General features: G+C 32.8%; 2 protein-coding genes and 2 non-coding genes across 4 annotated transcripts; 3 read left to right on the top strand and 1 right to left on the bottom strand.

The window, feature by feature from the left end:
* Positions 1–5,680: 5,680 nt before the first annotated feature.
* Positions 5,681–10,494, top strand: LOC141717676 (uncharacterized). The gene is made up of 9 exons (XM_074519852.1): positions 5,681–5,830; positions 5,987–6,061; positions 6,392–6,478; positions 8,246–8,302; positions 9,119–9,211; positions 9,607–9,679; positions 9,811–9,886; positions 10,029–10,119; positions 10,233–10,494. The coding sequence occupies exons 1-9, from the start codon at positions 5,777–5,779 to the stop codon at positions 10,350–10,352; spliced, it is 726 nt and encodes a 241-aa protein (XP_074375953.1). The 5' UTR covers positions 5,681–5,776; the 3' UTR covers positions 10,353–10,494.
* LOC141722801 (small nucleolar RNA snoR103) lies at positions 7,005–7,108 on the top strand. The gene has a single exon (XR_012575803.1). It is a non-coding gene; the product is annotated as a small nucleolar RNA snoR103 (small nucleolar RNA).
* On the top strand, positions 7,560–7,663 carry LOC141722799 (small nucleolar RNA snoR103). Its single transcript, XR_012575801.1, has one exon. It is a non-coding gene; the product is annotated as a small nucleolar RNA snoR103 (small nucleolar RNA).
* A 1,576-nt stretch (positions 10,495–12,070) lies between the features above and the next one.
* Positions 12,071–14,236, bottom strand: LOC141718289 (uncharacterized). Its single transcript, XM_074520673.1, has 3 exons — positions 14,228–14,236; positions 14,047–14,111; positions 12,071–12,491 (listed from the first exon to the last, which is right to left on the bottom strand). The coding sequence occupies exons 1-3, from the start codon at positions 14,234–14,236 to the stop codon at positions 12,071–12,073; spliced, it is 495 nt and encodes a 164-aa protein (XP_074376774.1).
* Between the last annotated feature and the right edge of the window lie 1,176 nt (positions 14,237–15,412).

Genomic DNA, 15,412 nt, shown 5'->3' on the forward strand with positions numbered 1-15,412 from the left:
TATGATTAGCTGAAGCTAAGATTGATTTAGCTAGCTGGCTAGTATGATTTAGTAGTAGTACTTGAGCAAGTCTGGAAATGGCTGGTTGAGGCTTTTATGATTGGACAAGTCCAGATCAACAAGTCCAGCTAAAATGATGTGTAAAATTGTCAGGTGTAATCCACAACTCATAAAGGGCCACATGCTTAGCTTTAAATGTAAAAGCAATCGGGGAGTCACTTTTATCATTAAGGTATTGAAAGGGTTGGGTCATTTAATTTACTTTCTCGGACGCATGGCCCATTTGGTTCTAGATTGTCTTGTCCAATTTTGATTTCTCTAATGTTTGTTTTGAGTTACCTTCAACATCAGATCAGATTAGGATAATCTTTTCTTTGACATGGATGGGATGTCGGTGTGTAAATTTTAAATTCATAGAATTACCAAACATATCTGGTTATTGGTACAGTGGATTTTGTTATAATAGACTGTCATTATAGTCAATAGTATATAGTAAAATTAGGCACGTAAAAAATAGTAAAGTTAGGCACGCAAAGTAATTGATGCACTGCATTTAATTCTCTTATTTGTTCTCTTACTTATAAATACCTTCATCCGATAATGGACATAACACACCCAAACAACTTACTTCTTTTTCTCATTACTCAGCTCTTTTTATCTCTTTATCTGTTATCTGCTCTATTTACTTTCTATAGAGGTTCAATATAATACTGTTATAGTTAGTGTTTTACAACACGTTATCAGCACGAAACTCTGCCGAAACTGAGAAGAATGGATTCCGGAGATATATGCATTGCTGATTGTGATACAACTCATACGATTCTACAGAACCGAAAATATTTTACCCAAATAACCAAAACCGAAGCTCCAAGTCGGAACGATTTCCAGCATATCTAATATAATCGAAACTTTTGGAAAAACTACTGTCGTTCTACCTAATGGTACCCACATGCACATCCCAAATGCATTATATTCTAGTAAGTCTACTAGAAATCTTCTTAATTTTAAAGATATCCGACTCAACAATTTTCACATTGAAACTACCTCTGAGGCTGATAGAGAATATCTTCTTAGTAATCCCAGCAACAAGAAAGTTTTAGAAAAGTTTCACTCACTTTCTTCAGGATTATATATGATGAAAATTAGAACTATTAAGTCACACAATGTCAATGCTTCCAATCTCATAGATCCAAAATCTTTTACACTTTGGCATGAAAGATTAGGTCATCCTGGCGTCTCTATGATGCGTCGTATTAAAGAGAATTCTACTGGTCATCCTCTTAAAGATTTTAAAGTTCTTTCCAACAATAACCTTCCGTGTTCAACATGTTCTTTAAGAAAATTGATTACTCGACCATCTCCTACTAAAGTTCGGCTTGAAAGTCCAACTTTTCTATAAAGGATCCAAGGCGACATATTTGAACCTATACACCCATCATCTGGCCCATTTAGGTACTTCATGGTATAAATCGATGCCTCAACTAGATGGTCTCATGTTTATCTTCTCTCAACTCGTAATGATGCTTTTACAAAATTACTTGCCCAAATAATCAAATTACAAGCTCAATTCCCAAATTATTACATTAAGTCAATTCGTTTAGATAATGTCGGTGAATTCACATCTGCAACCTTTGTCGACTATTGCATGTCTGTAGGAATCTTAGTTGAACACCCAGTTCCTCGTGTACATACACAAAATGGGTTAGCCAGGACTTTTATCAAAAGACTCCAACTTATTACAAGACCGATGTTGTTGAAAGCAAAATTACCTAAATCTATTTGGGGTCACGCAATACTTCATGCTGCTAATATTATTAGGATTAGACCAACTTTCTATAACCAACATTCTCCGCTACAACTGGTACTTGGTCAAATTCCTAATATTTCTCACTTCAAAATTTTCGGAAGTGTTATATGTACCGATTGCTCCACCACAAAGATCGAAGATGAGAGCTCAAAAAAGAGTAGGTATCTACGTTGGTTTTGATTCCACATCTATAATTAGATATGTGGAGCCTCTGACTGGAGATTTATTTACCGCAGGATATGTAGATTGTCATTATGACGAGTTTATGTTTCCTCCCTTAGGGGGAGATAAACATTCAAATAAAGTTAATCCTGAAATAACATGGAATGTAACATGATTATATTTTCTAGATCCACGTACCAGTCAGTGCGAACTTGAAGTTAAAAGAATTATCCATATGCAAAATATCGCAAACCAAATGCCTGACGTATTTATCGATTCTAGAAATATAACTAAATCTCATATACCTGCAGTAAACACTCCAGCTAAAATAGATATACCAATTTAAAAATCAGATACAAAAGAATTGGTTACAGAATCAAAGCCACGCCTGAAGCGTGGTAGACCGGTCGGTGCAAAAGATGTTGCACCACGAAAAAAATAAATAAAGAACATTGCCCCTGAAGTGGCACATGCTCCAGAAGAAGCAAATATCCCTGAAGTGATATTATCTCCTGAATAGATTCCAGTCCCTAAAGATACGAGATTAAACAATCATGAAATTTCAATAAAGTATGTGCATGATATGAAATTATGGGATTGAAGTAAAGCCATAATCGATGATGTATTTGTGTATTCCGCATCATTGGATGTAAACATAAATTATGATCCTGAACCACAAAGTATGGATGAATGCCGTCGAAGAAAAGACTGGCCAAAATGGAAAGACGCAATCCAAACAGAAGTAAATTCATTGTGTAAAAGAGAAGTATTTGGACATGTTGCCCAAACACCAATTGGTGTGAACCCTGTTGGGAATATATGGGTAGTCATGAGAAAATGAAATGAAAATAATGAAATTATGAGATATAAAGCCCGACTTGCAGCACAAGGGTTTTCTCAAAGGCCTGACATTGATTATCAAGAGACATACTCGCCAGTGATGGATGAAATTACTTTTCGTTTTATATTAGGTATGACATCTAAAGAAAAATTGGAAACACATCTTATGGACGTCGTTACCGCATACCTGTATGGTTCACTTGATAGTGATTTTTTATGAAAATCCCGGAAGGGTTAAAAATGGATGAGTTCAAGAAATCTCATCATATATACTCCATTAAACTTCAACGTTCATTGTATGGACTGAAATAAACTGGCCGTATGTGGTATAACAGACTTAGTCATTATTTCAAAAGAATGGGTATATTAGTAATCAAATTTCTCCATGTGTTTTTATCAAAAAATCACAATCTGATTTTGTGATTATTGATGTACATGTGGATGATTTAAACCTTGTAGGAACAACTACAGAGGTTGATGAAGTTGTCATATATCTAAAGACATAGTTTGAAATGAAAGATCTTTAAAGGACAAAATATTGCCTTGGTATACAAGTCGAGCACTTGTCATCAGGAATTTTCCTCCACCAATCTACATATACAGAAAAAATGTTGAACAGACTTTGCATGGATAAACCTCATCCATTGACTACTCAAATGGTGGTTAGATCTTTATAATCTGATAAAGATCCATTTCGACCACGAGAAGATGGTGAAAAGGTTCTTGGTCCTGAAATCTCATATCTTGGAGAAATTGGTGCACTTATGTATCTTACAAATAATACAAGGCCAAATATTGCATTTGCCGTGAATTTATTGGCTAGATTTAGCTATGTTTCGATGGACATACATTGGAATGCGATCAAGTATATATTTTGTTATTTTCTTAGAAAAATTGGTTTTGGATTATTCTTCCCGAAAAACTCAACATCTCAGTTGATCGGATATGCAGACGCTGGATATTTTCCAGATACTCATTTTGGCAAATCACAAACTGGATATGCATTTACATATTGCGGTGTAGTCATTTTCTGGAAATCCACGAAGCAAACTACAGTGACAACCTCAACAAATCACTCAGAACTCATTGCAATTCATGAAACCAGTAGAGGATGTGTTTGGTTGCGGTCTATCATCAAGAATATTCCAGAATTATGTGGATTACCAGACATCACAAGAAATCCTACTCAAGGAAGGATATATCAAGGGAGACAGAAAGAAGCATATTTCACCAAAATTCTTCTACACTTATGAACTTCAAAAGAATGGTGAAATTGATGTACAACAAATTCGATCATGTGACAATCTTGCAGATTTATTCATGAAATCATTACCGAATTCAACATATGAAAAATTATGACATAACATCGGAATGCGTCGACTCAAGGATTTGTTACAACAAAATTCAGAGAATAATTAGTTTTTCAAATGGGAGATTGTACTCTTTTTTCTTCGTCAAAATTTTTATCCCGCTGAGTTTTTTTCTTTAACAAGGTTTTAACGAGGCGATTTATGATCCATACTATAATGACAATCAAAGGGGAGTATTATAATAGATTGACATTATAGTCAATAGTAAATAATAAAGTTAGGCATGTAAAAGAATAGTAAAGTTAGGCGTGCAAAGGAATTGGTGCACTGCATTTAATTCTCTTGTTTGCTCTCCTGCCTATAAATACCTTCATCCGGTAATGGACATAACACATCCAAGCAACTTGCTTCTTTCTCTCGTTGCTCAGCTTTCTTTATCTCTCTATCTGCTATCTGCTCTATTTACTTTTTACAGAGGTCCGATATAATACCGTTATAGCTAATATTTTACAACAGATTTTTATTTTTTCCGATCGTCATTCTTTTATGACTTATTTTTCGGATGTATCACGTCACACTAAAATAATATTATCAAACTCAAAACGTGACATGATATCATCGCAACTGATTATCATATTACACTAAAATAATATTATCAAAGTCAAAATATGATATGTAAATTGGATACAACTTTAGGGTAATTTTAAAGTGTTCTATTTATTATACACAATTTTAGACAAAATTCTTTAATGAATATCATAATATTAAATAAATCATGTGCAATTTCTTATTTTTTTTCTTTATTGAGTACAATTTAGAATATTGTTAAAGTTTTCCCTTAACCATTCTTGATTAAAAATTAAAAAATAGCATAAACTTAAAGTTGCACATGTCTAGACTCTCGACCACCATGAAATTTTAACTTTTAAACAAGTTTTGTAGCGTGTTTGACATATGTTTTTTCTTGCCCCTGGGGTCGATTTAAGTCATACTTCCTCCATTCTTTACATATGTATTTTTTACTCATGTTTGTCACGTATTTTAAGATTACTATAAAGTATAGATCAGTAATTTAATTTTAAAATTTTTTTTTTATATAAAATTATAAATATTATATATAATTTAAAAGAAAGAATATTCAAAATTATTTAAAAAATCTTGCTTTACGGGAGGCCTTATAATACATGCTGATCTTTCGTCCCCCAATATAAAAAACTCGATGGAACGGAGGGAGTATTGAATAGGAGACGAAAAATATACAATTTAGGCATAGCTTTATCAAAAAAAATCTTTTTTTTTTTTGTCAAAATTAAAACAGATTTCATTTAATAATTTGGAAAAAACTCACAACCCCTCAATTGATCATCCAATCATGTTAAAAAAATAAAAAAGTTAAATCATGTTAAATTTAATAATTTATTGTTTGTGAATGAAGAACAACAAGTTTATCGACCAAAAAAAAAAGAAGAAAGAAAGAAGAACAAGTTAAACAAACCAGGACCAATTCAAAAAACAGCCCAAACTAAAAAGCCCACAGTAACAAGCAAAGCCCACCACAAAAAACCATAAAATCTGGATCAATTAAACCCACCTTCCCAGCGCCGCACCTCTTCTGCTCAAAACACGCCGTTCGTGTGTATGTTTATTATACGAAGAGATGGAAGTCGCTAAGCCTGCTAATTATTCAACTAGCTACATCGATAAACCAGTTGTAAGTAACACAATTAAAACCCTTATTATTTACTGTAATTTTGTATTATTATTTAATTACCCCCTACATTTGTGTGTCTTTTTAAGTAATTGCAATTTTGAATAATTGAAATAATATGTATAAATTAGAGTGATTAATGTGTTTTGTTGAAATTAGGTACCAGGAGATGTTGTGCTGGACCTCTCCTCCATGTCTAACCAGACTATTAAGCTCGGCGGCGGTCTCCGTCAGGTTGTTGTTATTACTAATCGCATTGTGTTTGTATGTGTGTTTGCCATGCTCAATTGCGTTATTCGAAGCTTATTTACAGAAAATATCGAAATTTAAGTTGCTTGTGTGCCTACCAATACGTAAACTGTTGAAAAATGCTCGAGGCGTTTGCCAATTTTAATGGTGTGTTTGTATTTAATATTTGCGGCATGAAATTATTTGTCTATTAGCTCTAAATAGATATTTTTACTAGTTTGTTTGAGGTTTACTTATTTAGGTTACGTTGTTTGTCTTGGTTTCTTTGTTAAATATGAACGATTACATTTTAGTTTTGTATGTTATGTGTTTTAGGACTGTGATTCAGTAACTGCCATGAAAGCTGGTACACTGAGGTTTTCAAAGCCAAACAAGTATTGGATTGAGAGCTCCCAGAAACGGGTTAGTACTTTGCTATTACTCGTACTCATTTTATAAGTCCATATACTTTTAGGTGTATGAGCAATTAGTAACTAAAAGTAGCACGGCCAACATCTGCTTCTGGTCGATAATCTATTGAAAATTTACAATCTTTAGTCTAACATTGTAATTATACCACGCCTATAGGCTATAGCATTGCTTCCCGTCTTTCTCATATTAAGTAAACACTTTTGCTGAACTGTTAGTACTAGACAATGAAGCGTTTTGTGAACATTGGTGTTCCATCATATATAAGGTTATGAGGTTATCGTTTGAATGTTAGCTAGTAAAGGCTTATGAGTTTCCAATAAATATGATTGCTAAATTATTTCAATAGGATATGAACCTATATTCTTATGTGCCCACTCTCTGTATAGATTATGATTTACTACTAACAATATTATCCTCCCACAGAATACTTAGTAAAATAGCATAATTGTGACATTGAAGAAATTTTTAATCTTCCGACGGAAAGTTATATGCTTTGTCCTGATTCTTGGCAGTGCTCTTGAAATATGTGTACTTGCTGTAAATATGGGCAAACAGTGATATGCAGGCTTTAGGTGGGCATTTAATAAGCAAAAAATGCCTGCAAAGGACTTGCATACATTTTAATGTTCAGTTCTTAGAAAATATGGCTTCACGTGTTTATGTACAACAGAATATTCTATTATCTTATTTTCTTGTCACTTGAAACTTTGCTTCCCTATAATCTCATATTTTATTACCACTTCTGCTGAATTGTTGATCTTAGACAAGGAGCAGATTTGTACATTGATATTCCATTATATGTTCATGTGTATGTCAGCTAGTAAAGGCTTCTATCTTTCGAGGAGTTCAGGTCGCGAAATTATGCAGTATAGACAAACCTAATTTTTTTTTTAAAATGTGTACTTCTATCAAATATGACTATCAAGACTTTGCTTCATAGATTATGAGCGACCAGGAACAGTGTTATATTGATATATTATAATTAAAGTTTATATAATATGATTATTTTATTAAAATGAAATTTCATTCTTTTGATAGAACTTAGACATTGTCCTAATTCTTGGCAGTGCTCTTGAACTATGTGTACTTGCTGTAAATATGGACAAACATTGATACGTGGGCTTTAGGTGGGTGTTTAATAAGCAAAGAGTGCCCACAAAGGACCTACATACATTTTGGTATGTCAGTAAAGTATTTAAGAAACCCACATATTTACAAATCAAATGATTTTACTTAATCAGGACTTGTAAATTTGATCTACTTGGCGCTCTAGAAAATTAATTGATGTGAAAATTGGGACCTTGTCTCCCTAGCAACATATAATGATCTTTACTTTGTTGAACACTCACGGTCGCATAAACTGTTATCTAACTGTTCATCATATTGCCCAATGCATGTTAATATGTTGCGGTATATAATTTCTCTTACCTTGTGGAGTATGATTACTTGTATTTCCCTTGGCATATGATCTTGTCTTGATATCCAAAATTCAGGCTTTATGTTTTTGGATCAAGTTGTTTCGGTGAAGATGTATACCCTTCTCTTCTGTATTAGTCTTCTAGTCTTCTCCATATTTTTAGTTCTTAGTAGTGGTTCTATTTACTTGGCTAATAAATTTGAATAGGTACTTCACTAAAGTATTGGGGGAAATTTGTAAACTTCCAAATCTGTTAACCTTGTTTCTGTTTCTTAATTATAAGGTATATACGTTAGATAGTTTTAACCTGTATATCATTATCTTGATAATTTTTTTTACAGTATGTGCCTTCTGCAGGAGATACTGTTCTTGGAATTGTGGTGGATCAGAAAGCTGATGTAAGCCATTCTAACGGTATCTGCTTATAAGTTATACCCATCCATCTTTATTGATTTTTTTTAGCGCAAAATGTCCAGCATTCTTTGATTTTTTTTTTTAATTTTCAGTTAGGACCCTGTGTTGGAGTGTGTACATTATAAAGTCTAGATCTTGTTATTTATGCTGGCTAATTTTATCTTGCATGTAAGCTAATTTTATCTTGCATGTAAGCCCAGTCAAACATGACTGTTCTAGGCGGGGCGGGATCATAATTTTCAACACCTAATTACAATTTCATATTGGATTTTCATTTTTGATGCAAAAAAGATGTATTGTCATTATATACTCTCTCATGATTGTTTACTAGCAGCAGTTATCTCCTATTACTTGCAGTTTTTTAATTTAAAATTTCCTCAATTTGATTATTATGCTTCATGTATTTTTGGAGCAGGTGGTTAGCTATAAATTTTATTGTGACTAATAGTAAAATATTTAATAGTTTAAAAAAATTAGAAATCTTACTTAAAAGTTATGTCAAAGCTTAGAATTTACTTGAATTATTTTGGACATAACTAAGTAGGCTTGAACTTTTGTATTCTATATTAAGTGGGGTCATATTAGTTTTTCAGTTATTTTTTCTAATGATCTATATTTTAAAAAATAAATTCAAGTTCAGCCGGGTCAACACTCCCACTCCTAGGGAGGTAGCTAGCATGTTTACGAGTGCTTTGGTTTTAAGACGAAATGTTATTTTCCTGGAATTATATTGAAAAAGTAGGTGCATGTACTACTAAATGAATTTATTATACCTCTCCTGACTGTTTTTTGACATGCAGAACTTTCTTGTGGACATAAAAGGGCCTGCATTGGCATTTTTACCTGTTCTTGCATTTGAGGGAGGAACTAGGAGAAATATCCCCAAATTTGAGGTGCAATCCCTGCACGTGATTGTATTTTTATGCCGTATATTTCCTAGATAATTACATTTAATGTTACTGTTTATCTTTAAAGTTTGGAAATGTGAGACACATCTGAATAATGACTTTGGTGGGAATGCTTCATCAATAATTTTCGCTTTTAATGTTTTATTCTTAAATAACTCCATAAGAAACAACCGAATGTGTACTTTGGGTGCCATCAAAAAAATGTACTTGTACATTGAGCATATTGCTCTGTACTCTGTACTGATGTTGAAATATTTAAGAACAGTGAATTAAGTGGAGGCTAGGATTTAGTCGTATAGCATTACACTGAGGATTTTTACTCTTTGCACATTATGTGCTGAAGAGGCCTTATCTTATTTGGCAAAGGATTTTTGTTGCAGGTAGGTACACTGATATATGTTCGTGTTGTCAAGGCCAATGTCGGCATGAACCCGGAACTTGCATGCATGGATGGTTAGTGTTAATTTGCATCTGCAATTTTTGTAACTTTAATTATATTATATAATTTGGTAATTCATTGTTCCCAGAAGCTATGGTCCTTTTTGCTCACATGTAATTTGTTGCAACCACTTTTTATTTTTTAGCGAGTGGGAAGGCAGCAGAATTTGGGCCACTTAAAGATGGTTACATGTTTGAATCATCAACAGGCCTTTCACGAATGTGAGATATTTCATTCCATAGCTTTAAACTTGTGCAGCATCCTATTTTTGTACTTTTTTCTGGATGAACAGAATATCACTCTGACATTTGTCTGAAGTTTAAAATCTCAATAATTTGATTAAATATGAGGTTCATTGTTTAGGTTGCTGAGTTCTCCCGCTTGTCCGGTTCTTGAAGCACTTGGCAAGAAGCTCTCGTTTGAGATTGCAGTTGGATTAAATGGCCGCGTTTGGGTACATTACTCTTCAATTATGATATTCTAGTTTTCAAATTTCAATAAATTTTTGTTTAATTTGAGCATAATTTCACTCCTTAAATAATGTCTATGAATTCTCTCTTGCTTCAGGTGAATGCTGCATCTCCATCCACTGTTATCCTCGTCTCAAATGCAATCATGAATTCTGAGACTTTGACAGGTGTGCAGCAAAAACTTATGGTAGACAAACTGCTCCAGAGAACGCAGTAGGAACTAGCAACATTCATGTATTAGCTTTAATTTCAGTTTACAATATGTAAAGTATGTGCAGAGCAGGTTATATTTAGAAACAATAACCGTTCTTTGGCTTTGTGAACTATAAGATTTAACTTGGCATTGTTCTTCCTGAAAATTTTGTTGAGAGAAAATTAAGAAAGTTTAAACTTTAAGACCCATAGTTGTGCTGGCGTGTCCACTGAGTGTTTTTACTTGTAATGTGCCCAGTTTTACAGGACATAAGACAGATTTTGGTATGAGCTGTAAAGTACGCTTTTGAGGATAGTTATGGTGTTCGTGGAATTTAATAGTGTAACTACAGCGGAGGTTTTACAAGTATTAAATTATAACTTACGACTAGAAGTCACTGTTATAACTTGTACAGCTGGAAGAAAGAGTATCCTACATGTGGGCTCAGAATTACACTTCCCCTTTGCAACAGGCATTGTCTTGTTCATATGCTGCTTTATATGATTCCTCAGTTTGCCTGTTGCCCGGTAAATATGTTCTTGCAACACTTGACATTGTACCCCACCGGCATGTGAAGAAGATGCCTCTGTCTTCTAAACTGACACCGTTAACTTTGGTGGGGATTCATCCCCAGGATGCCCATATTCCGGAAGGAAAGCGTAAGTCTGTGTTTTGAACAAAGTATTTGACAAGAAAATAGGGGAAAGAAAAGTAGTTTCTGTATTATTTTCTCCAGTCTTCGTTTTTTGCCTTGGAAGGAAGAAAGGTCATATCTGCTTTATCTTGCATTTGGGTTTCCTCTTTGTTTCCCTTGACTGAAATTAAAACATTTTGGTTTCTCACAACATTGTGATGATAAGTCATTAGTATTTCAATATTCTTGTGAATGTTGATAAGTTTGGCTTGCCTACACGCCTACACGGTGCCTTCCAAGTTGTGATAGCAATAGTCATCTAGATGGTGTTGTATAAAGTAAGAACATGGGGCATGATACAACGACTCCTGCAGATAAGACATAGGTCGTCCAGTTGGATTCTTGTGAACCTTCCAGTAAGTTCCAGTTAAAATGAATAGAAATTATCCTTTTAAACCACTGTTATTGTTTCCGGATAGAATGGACAATGTGTTTGTTTATAACTGTCGATTTTCAACCATCGCCCGGAAAGTTGTTTTAGGCATGACCCGAGGCACGAGCAGTGAGCGGAGGTCACAGTAGAAACTCGACAAATGAATATCGGAAAAATAAACAACTTTGATAAATTAGTATCTTCCTCGATTTCAAATTTCTCTATATTTCTTCAGTAAATTTTGAAATTGTATCCAAGGATTAAAATGATTTAGAGTAGAAGTTACAATTATGTAACTTGTCCTTGGTACAACTTTAGATGATGGAAAAGAACTCAGCAAACATCATTTTTGCTGCCTTCTTAGTTCTTGGTACAATGAAATGACGGTGTAAGCGAGAAGATTAAAAACAAAACAATTTCATACTCACATCACATGCCATTCACGTTAATAAATTTATTTTATATTCCAAAAAACACACCCATGTACAGGTTCAAAGTTCAAACATCATACACAAAAGATATAAAATCTTTACAAAAAAACTATAACTATATATGCACACATCTTGTCTACAATTCATAATTACATATTATGTAATCATAAATAAAAATAGCAACAATTAGCAAGAGTGTAATAAAATAAAATAATTAACTTAAACAGACTTAAACAAATCCTGATCAATAAGGGTTAACGTGTCTGCTAACACCATTGACGCTAAAGAAAAGTTCAACCAAATCTTTCTTGTGAGGCAAGTAAGATCGCCGTACATCATTCTCCTTCACCGGAACTTTCTTCGTTAAATTCTGCTGCGGCGCAGTTGTCTCTTTTCGGGCAGCTTCGAGTTCCTTCTTTGCATTTAGAAAGTCGAATGTGTCATTTCCATCACTATTACTTTTATGTAAAAGAGCTCGAAACTTCCATCTCTTTGAAGTACCCGTGGAGCTGCTCTTCGTACGAAGCTCCCGAGGATTATCACCTGTGTTTGGCTTCCATACACAGTACGTCTCCGATGGAACTCCGTCCAGCTCATCCGATTCAGAGGACGAGCATGATGAACAATTAGCCCGCTCTTCCATAAATAATTTTCCCAGAGGTAACCTAGCAGAAGATTTATTAGGTTTAGGTAAAATAACCGAATTAGTATTCGGAACGTTCCCGAATACTAATTCGGTGTTGAAGAGTGGATACACAGGACGGATTTGTCCGTTGGAGAAGATTTCATCAGCTGGAATTGGAGATAGAGGTGCCTGAGGGAACTCAAATTCGCCTTCATCTTCATCTTCTTCGTCTTCATATTCATCTTGTTGTTGCTGATTATTATTATTATTATTTGCCACAAATTTTTTGTCATGGTTATAATCTGTGTATTCGAGAATGAAATCATCGGTGGATTGGAATTCGTTGACGACTCTGTCAGCGATTTCTGAGAGCTTATTGGAGGGAGAGTAGCTGTTGAAGCTGGCGGAGCTTAAAGACTGCATTTTCATTGAGCTATGTGTAAATGAAAACTGTTGGTTTATAGAGGATGAAGAGAAAATGTAAAGGAAAGTTTGTAGAAGTTGTTTAGAAATGAAATTGGAAGGACCGAAAGCTAAATGCAATACTTGTTTTTTTCCTAGTGACAGACAAAATGAGAGCTGGATATTTATACACACATCCACTACCTATTTAGTGAATAATACAATTCAAATATTTTAAAATACTCTCATAAAATATATAGATTTAATTGTAGTTGTATATATATGGTTAAACAACTTCATTTTCTAGAAGTGAAATTATTGCTATATTTTTTACAAAGGGATTGATGGTCTGAGATCTAGGATACATGCACGATGTTAAAAGAAAATAAATGTGTAAATACAGGGATTGTGTTTGTATTTACAAATTTGTCCTTCAATTTTACATTATAAAATGACTTGAACTCAAGTAATTTGGTCGAGAACATCTTTAGACCCAGTTTTCTTTTTTATAAATAACATAAAATGTTTGTGGCCGGTAAATTAATTTTTATTTTAGATTTATTAGAACAAATACTCATTTTTGAGGGAAAGAAACCTAATTGGTTAACATGATATAAAAAGAATATATTTTTAAATAAGAAAGAAACAGAAATAAAATAGGTAATTAATTTTTCTAAAATAAAGTCTCATTCAAATTTATATATTTCAAATTTACCAAAAATAGTAATAATTTTATAATATAAAAATCAAACACATTCACTATTTTCTTACACTACACTCATTTTATTCATTAAATATTGATTGATCTCACTACTTTACCCAATTATATACTTTTTTTCACTAAATTATAATTTTTCTTTTTTTTTCATCTCACTACCTTATTAAAACAAATATTATTTTAATGAAATTCTTGTATTCCGTGTCCGAATCATTTGTATAGAAATGATTGGGACGAGGTAGTACTTTTTATTGGGGCAGAGAGGCGCACAGATTTCACATGATGATGATGGTTGCGTGGATACAAAGTTTTACCCACAAAAGAGAAAACGAAAGATTACACTTCTTCATTTATTTTATTCATACTCATTACTTTACACGTGTTAGATGTAGGTAATTTACAGGTAATTATAAGTTCTAGAATTTAGATTTTCAGAATAATAATAATTTCTATTTATGAATTGTAATAATATTACATGGCTGAGGTTGTCCCAAGTTTATCTTCCTCTTTAACCACACGACCGCCAACAACTTGCTTCTTCTAGATTATTAATATACGTAAGTAAATATTGTATTGTATATTGTTTTACGAGTGTGAATTTATTTAAATTGACGTCACTCATTAATGATTTTAAAGCCAATTACATGACGTCGTACCTGATACATCTTTGATTATTCTGCAGAAACGTGTGTCTATAGAATATAGACAATTAGACATAGATAGATGAGGCTCAAGTTTTACATTAAAAGTCTTTAAACATTATATCATGTATTTATTGAATATTAAACAATTTTTGAAATTGGTCAAAGCTAAAAACAAAAAATTTAGAAAAAATAATTGCTACTTGTTGTTTATAATTGAGAAAAGAAAGGTTGTTTTCCTAATAATTTTGTTCCCGTAGACTTTATAGTGCCACTCGTACACGCTTATATCGAATTTGATTAGCATGTCTCTCGCTCATTTTTTACATAATTTTTAATTATAATTAATATACGTATTTTAAGGTTATTATAAAATTATAGATTATGATTTATTTTTTATTTTTTTCCTGTTTAAAAAATAATTATTTAAAATTATCTAGGAAAACATACTTTACGGAGTTTATGTCGATAAATAATCTGGAGAGACGAAGGAGTTATGCTATTTCTATTTTTTTCCCTATGTTGTTCGACTTTTTTACACATGTTTTAAGTACTTTGACCTAATAATTAAAATAATAATTTTTTAATTTTTTTCAGAATAAAAATGTTTAACTGAAACTTCAATTTATAAATAGAGACGGTACGGACCTTTTTGTGCAATGTTTTTCTTTTCCAGAAATAAATCTATTGGAGTTAATCATTTGACAAAGTGGATATTAATTTCTAGAAGCATAGTTTGTTAATATTGCCAACTCCTTTCTAATCAACATAGTCTGGTAGTTGTAAATTTTTTGTTTTTAGTGGAATATGGCAATATGCTGTTTTACACATTTAAAATTACTAAATTGCCTATCTGTCTCTACCAAAAAAATGTGTGAATAGTTAAAAATATATGTTAATCTAGACAAACACAGCTAACGTAATACAGTAAACCAACAAAGCAAAGCAAAAGCTCTTCTCATCTTGTTATTCAAGCCAGTTTTGCTTTACAGTTAAGGGGAAGCACTTTTGGGAGTACCATATTATTTGCAATACAAAATAACACGGATCCAACAGCTAAATCTTGATAGGCAAGCTGCTTTTAGTTTTGTGATATCTGGACTCTACATAAATTTTCATTGTTAATAGTTTTTTGGCTGTTTCGAAATTTGTTAGGAGCGCGTTTGAAAATTTCCATTTTATTTCAGATGACATGATTTG

Source organism: Apium graveolens, chromosome 4 (genome assembly GCF_009905375.1).
Source record: "Apium graveolens cultivar Ventura chromosome 4, ASM990537v1, whole genome shotgun sequence".
NCBI classification, from domain to species: Eukaryota; Viridiplantae; Streptophyta; class Magnoliopsida; order Apiales; family Apiaceae; genus Apium; species Apium graveolens.

Bases quoted from the DNA above. Each gene is read 5' to 3' on its own strand.
- LOC141717676 (XM_074519852.1), top strand. From the start codon at position 5,777: ATGGAAGTCGCTAAGCCTGCTAATTATTCAACTAGCTACATCGATAAA. The intron at 6,479-8,245 runs GTTAGTACTTTG...TTTTTTTTACAG, and splicing joins TTGAGAGCTCCCAGAAACGG to TATGTGCCTTCTGCAGGAGA. The intron at 10,120-10,232 runs GTACATTACTCT...CTCTTGCTTCAG, and splicing joins GATTAAATGGCCGCGTTTGG to GTGAATGCTGCATCTCCATC.
- LOC141718289 (XM_074520673.1), bottom strand. The intron at 12,492-14,046 runs GTAATATTATTA...ATCTTCTGCTAG, and splicing joins CTTGGGACAACCTCAGCCAT to GTTACCTCTGGGAAAATTAT.